General features: G+C 40.0%; 1 protein-coding gene across 1 annotated transcript; it reads left to right on the forward strand.

Moving 5' to 3' along the window:
* The first annotated feature begins 68 nt into the window (after positions 1–68).
* On the forward strand, positions 69–8,741 carry ltv1 (LTV1 ribosome biogenesis factor). The gene is made up of 11 exons (XM_004065538.4): positions 69–271; positions 779–910; positions 1,026–1,223; positions 1,650–1,737; positions 1,972–2,104; positions 3,142–3,370; positions 4,517–4,644; positions 4,747–4,880; positions 5,887–5,939; positions 7,490–7,690; positions 7,940–8,741. The coding sequence occupies exons 1-11, from the start codon at positions 269–271 to the stop codon at positions 8,048–8,050; spliced, it is 1,410 nt and encodes a 469-aa protein (XP_004065586.1). The 5' UTR covers positions 69–268; the 3' UTR covers positions 8,051–8,741.
* The last annotated feature ends 15 nt before the right edge of the window (positions 8,742–8,756 follow it).

The raw sequence follows: 8,756 nt of genomic DNA on the forward strand, positions 1-8,756 counted from the left end.
GTTGCTCGATCGTGTCCACCATAGGGTAGACACTCCTTCTTTACCGATACCAACCAATCACAGTGGAGATCAGCAAAGCGCCCCGCCCACATGGCCCCGATCCGATGTTAACAAGGCCACGAACAAACTAGCGTGTCCGATCAAGAATTAAAGTAGCTGCCAAAGAACGATTGTACTTTTATTGTTACATTTTTTTGTGGTTTTACTGTTTGCCTGTGGAGGATTTACCTCACCAGCTTTTTCGGAAGAAAAAAGAGCGCTATAAAAAATGGTATGGAGACACATGTACTTACTTAGCTAACAGTTTTAGCTTTAGCTAACAACTCCTACTGCAACTGTTTACTAAAAATCATTTAGATTTTTATTATTTTACCAGGTTGCATGTTTTATGCAGGATTCACTTTAAGAATAGTGTTATTTTATTCTTTACCTTTCATTTTGAACAAATTAACATAACAATTTTAGCTAACTTATTCTGGGTTTATTTATGAAGTCTGAATTTATTCTACTTTTTTGTTTGGAAGCCGATTAACTAGGTAATAACAGTATTCCGTAATTCTGTTTTTGTGGTTTTTGTGATATTTATTACTCTTTGGTTCTGTTATATTTTATCCCTGAGTAAATATTTCAAATGATATACGATCCGGAGGGTTTTTTGTTTGTTTTTTGATAAAAGTCCTACTTTATCTTGATACTCTCATAAATTAATCCAAATATACTTGGATTCAGTTTTATTATATTGCGTTTCATGGAATACTTGCCTTTGTGTGTTTTGTAGCCGCATCGAAAGAAGAAAGCCTTCATTGAAAAGAAGAAGGCCGTGACCTTTCACCTTGTCCACCGCAGTCAGAGGGATCCCCTGGCTGCTGACGAGAAAGCGCCACAACATGTCCTCCTTCCTGCAGCAAAGGTGCTCTGTCTGTTATGTAGAAGCATATTTATTGATTTTTAATCCACTTTGCATAAGGACATGTGATGTAATAGTTGTGTTTCTAAAAGACTTCTTGGATGGTGGTTTTGTCCAGGTGGACACGGAGAAGAGACACGAGGAGCAGAGGAAATTTGGTGTCTTCTTTGATGACGACTACGATTACCTGCAGCACCTGAAGGAGCCATCCGGCCAGTCAGAGCTGGTTGCTGCTGTTTCATCGAACCGTGATGGAGGATCTGTTCAGTTCCTAAATGAAGGGGACGATGAGATGGAGCAGGAGGAAGACAGTCCCGTGAGTTAGACATGAAATCCTCTAAACCAGGGGGCCTGACATTTTTCAGACCACTGACAGGTTTAATGTTGGACAATGTTTTCACAGACTGGCCTGTTTAAAGCTGAAGTAGGCATCAGATGTCTTTCTTTTTTATCCTTTTGTTCACCTTCAAGGAGATTATCCTTGTCCTCTGTAAAATATCTGCAGCTGCTTTAACTTTATTTCTACACACTAGATGTAGTGTGTTTTCAATGTGATCTAGACGTTCTCCTAACCCAGGAATGTCAACGTGGAAGCTAAAAAGTCTGACATCATAAGCAGCAACTCAAATGTGATACTGATCTACTGTGTTTAAGTGTCACCATCAACAATTAAATTGTATTTTAAGATCTATAAGTACGATCAAATCGTAGGAAACATCCTAACTGTGTTTTGTTTGATCAGGTTGCCACGCTGCACTTGCCTTCTTCTGTGTTCGCCTCAGAGTTTGAAGAGGAGGTGGGACTCCTGAACAAAGCTGCTCCCATTTCTGGTAAAATTCTTTTTTTTTTCCTGCAGATTCTCCTTGTAAAAGAAAGATTAGAGATCCGTGGATCTGAGCAGAACAGTGGACCTTGGAGCTCTTTGACATCATGATCTGTTTGGAGTTGTTGTGTAAAACCTTTCCTGTGTAATTGCATCAAACCGATTGATTACTTTTATTTTTTAAAGCTTAATATTGTGTAAAACTGGTGCTCATCCTTGCGGTTTCTTTGTTCTTTTTCAGGACCTCGCCTGGATATGGACCCCGACATCGTTGCTGCCCTCGATGACGACTTTGACTACGAAAACCCCAACAACATTTTGGATGACGACTTTATCACAAAAGCAAACGGACCGGCGGGAGGCTTAGAAACAGAGTGAGAAGACTCTAAATATCTTAAAATAATAATGTCTGCTGGTTTAACTCCATCTGAGCAGCTTTCTGGAGAGAAGTTTGAAGATTTCTGATGTCTCTCCTTTCAGTTTTCAAGCAAAGATGGCATCGGCTAAACAGTGGGATGCTGCTCTAACAGCACATGTCATTTAAATGTTAGGAATGTTCCGATCTGATTCGTGTCATTTTGATTTTGAGGATCTGCTGACACCGAGTCCCGATCCAGTCGTTCGGTCTTACATTTAAAAAACAAACACGTTTAATAAACAGATCCAGGTTTTCACCTCCTTACACCGATGAACCCTTAAGCGTTTCACCTCCGTGAAGCAGCTTGAACAAAAAAAAGGGAAAATAGTTAACTAGAAATAAAGGTGATAATTAGTCATGTGAGAAAGTTTGGCGATTGTAGCTTTAGTGTCATCATAGCTTTTTTGACTGTCTGTCCATCCAACCTTGTGTTTTTGTGTATTTTGTGGTATTTGTTGATTTCTTTGGGTTATTTGTAGCTTTTAGGGGTTTTTGCCGGCTATTACTTTGGGGTGGTGGAGGCTCTGCATTTAGAGGGAGACCCCCCCCCCCCCTCTCCCCCTTTGCCCTGTATACAGCCATGGTCCAGTCATTACATACATAAATATTCATCATCATATTCAAAATCAACTTGGTGGGGATTTTTCCTTATAAAGTGTTTTAATGCATGTAACCATTGTGCTATCCTAGGCACTTTAACATTGGGAGTGGGGTCATCTAGACCCACTAGACAGTGCGCTGAACCTTTTTTCTTCAATGATTTGTGATCTTCACTGGTGTCCATGGATTACATGAAATCTTTCCACCTTTATCCACCTTTGTCATGGTAGGGAGAATACGTTAATGTAGGGGGGGGGGGGGGGGGTCATCTAAGATAGCACAAGGGTTAAATGGAATTTTAGAAAAATGTCCAAAAACCTGGAGGCGTTAGGATTCAGAGGTTAAAGAAGGACTTTCACATTTCCAATAGTGAAATATTTTTCCTCTCTTCAGGGGGGATCACGATGATGATGACGAGTGGGAGGACACAGACGAAGAGGGCGATTTCGGCTCCGAGGGCGGTTTTTCAGACGAGGAGCACACGGGAGGAGACGGCCGCGGTGGTGAAGACTTCCTGTTCATGGACGAGGAGACGAAGAGCCGCTTCACAGAGTATTCGCTGACGTCGTCTGTGATGAGGAGGAGCGAGCAGCTCTCTCTGCTGGACGATCGCTTCGAGAAGGTGAGCGTTTGTTTTTTTTTTAAGAGGAGGGCTGCGTGTGTGGGGGGGGCAAATCTTCATCAGCTTAAAGTCCATGAAAAACCAGATTGTAAATTTGAAAAAAAGAAGAAAAATCGACCACTTCAAACACATTGTAAACTTGAAGGAAATTTTGAAAAAAGGATCATTTTAATATGAAAAAATATATGCTTTTAACTTGAAATAAATATTGAATATTTAGAAAAAAGATTCTACATTTGAAAGTTGATTAAAAAGGGGGAATATACGCGTTTAAGTGTTACCAAATGAAAATAAAAGTCTCTTTGTAAAATTTGCGGTATTGTATTTTCTATTTTTATTTCTCTTTTATGAGACAAGATTAGACTCGACCCAGAGCGTGAAAATTCTACGTTGAAACTGTAAATTGAGGACTAAAAGCAAAGACAGTAACCAAGAAAAAAACTAAACTGAGCCGTTACAAATACACATTTTTTGGTAGCAGTTTCAGGTTTATCGTTTTTATTTTAAATCAAGGTTCAAATTTACGTTTTCTTCTTCAAATGTTCAATATTTCCATATCTACAATTTGATTTCTCACATTTTCAAGATGTCCTTTAAGTGCACAATACATCCTTTTCTAATTTGCTATTTGGTTTTCCATTTAATTTAAACTGATCCTGATGTGACCCCACATACGGAACGGCTCGTAACATTTAGTGTTGAGCTCCATAAAACAGCAGCAACGGAGAGCAAAAGCCGCCTGCAGAAGGACAGAGCTGCCACAAGGGGGAGCTCTAACACCTCTCTGCCTCTGCTTCAATTTCCCCCTGAATTCTGCTGAAAAAGGACCTGTGGCTCATTCATTAATTTATTTCTGGACAGTGAGATCTTCCCATGAAGTTTGTCTCGTCCAAAGCAATTTTTAAAATAAAAATTAACCCAATCATAGTTACTAAATGTAGAATAAACTACAAAGAAGAAATATTTCTGTGGCTTTTAAACTAAAGGTAAACAATAATTTTGTGTTTTAATTCCCCATATTTGCCTTAAAGTGAAGACATTAGAAAGGAAGAATATAACCTGGCGATGGTAAAGTTATCGTCAATAATTCGATCATGCCTTTAATTTTGCAACTGGAGACAAAACAACAAATTTGTGTCGTTTCAGTTTTACGAACAGTTTGACGACGATGAGATCGGCGCTCTGGACAACGCGGAGCTGGAAGGCTTTATCGAACCGGACAGCGCTCGGCTGGAGGAAGTCATCAAGGACTACTTTACGGAAAAAGAGAAAAAGTGAGGTCCTTTCTCTCCTATGCTGAGCTTTCATAAGGCTTTTCATTAGAGACACAGAACCTTGGCTGCAGCAGCTTCAAGATCAATTTTTTTGATTTTCAGCTCGTTGAGGCCTGACGATTTGGGTCCAAAGGAACTTCCTGTTCTGAAAGAGGAAGATGAGGAGACGGACGAGGAGATGGTTCCGGTTGTTATCGAGCCTTCAGAAGAGAAATGGGACTGCGAAACTATCATCAGTGAGTCTCATTTCTATCACAACTCTAGAGATCAAGATTTTTCTCAGTACGGGGAGGACAAACGTTAATTTGTAACATGCAGAAGACTGCAGAGTTTTTTCTATGTTTGCGTACCTTCGACACATCCGTAGCCCCTCCAGAGTTTCTCCACAGTTCCCTCCTGCATGTCTGCGAACGGCTTCGGCGTCTGATTGGCTCTGCAAAACCTGATGCGGTTTGCATAACCAACCAGGTGCAGCGCGGGCGGGACCGGACTGTAGACAGAAAGACGGGACTGCATTTGAGCCAAAAAAATCCTGTTCACAAGGCAGAGACTGATATAGAATCAGAACAGTTCCCACAGATAATCAATCAACCCCGACTAAACTCTATTGATAACATCTGTATCTTTTGGTGAAGCTTTCCATTCTTAGATCAGGACTCTGTAAGTTAGTGCAGGGCGTGATGATGTTAGCAGGCTTAATCACCAAAACTGTTAAATCTGGAGAACTTTTCAAAAAGTACTTTTTCCTACGGGAACCCAAAAGGGACAAACTGAAGACAAGAAAACTCCCCATTAGGTCTAATATTTTAGTGTTTTGATGGATTAGAAATTGGTTAAAATGTGAAAAAGCAGGAAGTCATACTTGTTATGCAGTGTCAGTTTTTAACTTTGCCACTAGATGTCACTACATCCCAAACTGTAACTCATACAGAACCAGCAGATTCTAACTGGTGCTATTCATTTATTCTGAACATTTGATTTAGTCTTTGGATAAATTAAGGTTAAGTTGCATTTTATTGTTTCATCTCTTTAAATAGATGATCGATTGTAAAGTCTATCCGGATGATTTCCTCAAATTTGAGGCAGATTTTTGCGATTTACCTTCATGTCAATCCACTCAAAAAAGAAATAGCCATGTAAACTAAAAACAGGAAAAACCGGAATAGTTGTGGAAAATGTTTAGGTTTTTTTTTATTAGCTTAAACACCTTTTTATTGCTTAAATGTGTTTGTTTTTCTACAGGTACATATTCCAACCTTTACAACCGTCCCAAAGTCATCGAAGAACCAGCAAAGGTACGCAGATTAAAGTTTTAATCCCAAAACCACGAAAACATTTGAAAAACTCCTTATAGAATCTGTCATCTGGGTGAAAAGAGTTTCTCTTGTGCAATATGAAATATGGAATTCCATCCAAAATTAAAATATCTGTTTTTTTATTTTTATTTTTATTATCTGAAAGTATTTTATTAGTTCATTCTAATTGAACTTTTCATTAAATTCATTTGAATTTAGTTTGTTTTGGGGGATTTTCAAGCGTTGGGTCAAAATGGAGGATATTTCAAAGCGCCACACAAAAGGCAAAAGACTTTAACGTGGAGCTCCATTAGCAGGAATAGGAATAGTGCTTGAATAACAAATACTAAAAAAAATGCAGTTGATCATTGGGGGAAAAAATCGTCTAAGCACTCAGCCAAACAAAAATATATCTTAAAGATTTCCAGAGTGAAACTATAGGTTTCTTAAAATAACATCTGAGGAATCTTAATGCGCATTCTTGTCTGACAGCCCATCATTTGTAGGAACGACTTTAGAATTCCAACTGTCAGGCAGCAATTCAAACAAACATTCCCATGTTGTTGTTGTTGTTTAAAAAAATTAAAAATTATTTACATTTTTCTGGCCATGCGGCGAAACCATCACAAAGAAAACAGACGCATTCACAGAGGATGCTCACTGGTGATGTGGGGGGGTCAAGGATTAGCTGCATTGATTATGATTTGTAAACGATTCTGAATATTAAATATTTGAGAATAAAAAAATGTATGTCCCACTCAATTTTCAAAGCATTCCCAGTGGTTTTAATTGTGATAATTCAGTTTTTAGCCTCCTACGTCTAGAAACTAGCCTCCGAGTTGTGTGCAGGTCTGTTGGGGCGGGACGTCAGAAAAATTCTTGTTAGCTGTCACTGGGATTTGACTCATCCCCTGAGGGAACGGTGAGCTGCAGACACAGCTGCATTCTGGAAACATTTAGTGGTTTAACTCTCCAAATCCAACCGCTAGACCCTGAATGTCAAGTCTTCTTTGGGATGATTCGGCCTGGATCTCAACTCCCGACATTCCAGTCTCCCACAAGGCCGTGATATAAATTATGTTATAAATAAATGTTTAACAAGTTTATTCATTTGGACTTTACTTACAAATGCCCTTTGGTGGAGAAAATTAATATTGGTTCAAGATTCAAAGGGTTTATTGTCATAAGCACATTAAGAAACGGGTTTCCCTGCACATTGAAATTCTTACTTTGCTGTCTGCTCCGAATGCCAAAAAAAAGTATACAGGAACTGAAAAATCGTAGAAAACACAAGATGTCGTGCAAATTCCAAATGTGCAAAAACAGTGATAATAAACAACAGCGAACAATGAGGATGTACAAGGGTGCAGTTTGTTGTTCCAGACATAATCGTCATAATCGAATCCCAAGGAGCCTAAAGAGTCAAACCTCCACTGGTGACGGACAGTTTTATCTGGTATTTGGGGGGGGGGTCATTTGTTTTTCTTTTTCCTGCCCTGAACCTGTGTGCAGAATGCAAACATTCCCTCTTCCTCTTTCTTTGTCCTCAGCCAAAGTCGATCCGTGTGTCCAGTAAGACGGGGATCCCTCTGGACGTTCTCCCCAACAGAGGACTCACAGCCAAACAGGCAGAACGCATGACCCGGATCAACGACTCGGACCTGCCGCGCGTCTCCACCCAGCCCCGAAACAAGGAAGAGAGCAAAGAGGAGAGGAAGGCAAGGAAGCAGCTCATCAAGGACGAAAGGAAGGTGAGAGGAGGAGAAGAAAACACACCTTCACCACTTTGGTAGTTTTGGGAAATCTCCTTTTTAAAAGGATTTAAAACAAATTTCAATAAGAAAAAAACGAAACCTGACTTTAATGCTACAAGCACTAGTTGTCAGCAGGTACTTTTCAAGGTGAAATCCGAATGATAATTACTTTATGGGTGAAAAGAAAACACACAATGAAAGAGTTTGATCCAGATTTTTTGAAATTCCTCTTCTGTCTTTGTTCAGGAAAGAAGGGCTGAAAAGAAAGCCAACAAGATGGCGTTCAAGGAGGAAAAAGTACGGCAGGAGAAACAGATGCTGAATCTGAGGACGAACGTTCAAGGCTTGAAGCTGTAGGCAAAAACCAGGATTTGCTTCAGAGCCGTTCGGTGGTCTCACTGCTCCTCACTTTGGTGAAGATCCCAGAATGGAGGCGACGCAAAGAAGGAGGACTCTGGGTTCAAAGATCAGAGACAAAAGTATTAAAAAGTGTATAAATGAGTGAAATGCTTTATTAAAAGCAGCTGATGACAGAGAACTGTTTGTGCTGGACAAACGCTATTGATTTCCATCTAAAGGTAAATAAGTTCTGACGGTTTCCTGGTTTGTTGTTGAAGCCTGTGCTTCAAAAGAATAGCATAACAATGAGTGGTCATGGGGATGAACTCTAAGCAATTCAAAACCAAGCAGGAAGTACGGCTATCTTTACTGTTGCATCAGTTCACACTGGCGTGAAGCTGCCTTGCTCATGGGAAGAGATCCCCTGTTGAACCGACTTGTGAATCTCCTCTGGAGTTTGTCATTCTGCATCTTCATCTTTGCCCCTTCAGCTGCTCCCTTCAGGGCCCGTCCCAGCGAGTCGTAGCTTATTCAAGATTCCCATGATGCATTAGGCTTTGGTTCTGCACATTGACAATATCTGAGAACTGGATCGAGTCAGTGTGACGTCACCCATTGAAAATGGTTAACTTCCAGCTCCCCCACCGAATAGTCCATTCAGTGGCCATTTTTGTTGCAACACGACAAATAAAACAAATTGGTTCAAGTTGGTCTGAGTCATTGT

Source organism: Oryzias latipes, chromosome 1 (genome assembly GCF_002234675.1).
Source record: "Oryzias latipes chromosome 1, ASM223467v1".
NCBI classification, from domain to species: Eukaryota; Metazoa; Chordata; class Actinopteri; order Beloniformes; family Adrianichthyidae; genus Oryzias; species Oryzias latipes.

Excerpts from the sequence above, each read along its gene's own strand:
- ltv1 (XM_004065538.4), top strand. Across the intron at positions 1,224-1,649 it reads AGCAGGAGGAAGACAGTCCC|GTTGCCACGCTGCACTTGCC; the intron begins GTGAGTTAGACA and ends TTGTTTGATCAG. Across the intron at positions 4,881-5,886 it reads GGACTGCGAAACTATCATCA|GTACATATTCCAACCTTTAC; the intron begins GTGAGTCTCATT and ends GTTTTTCTACAG.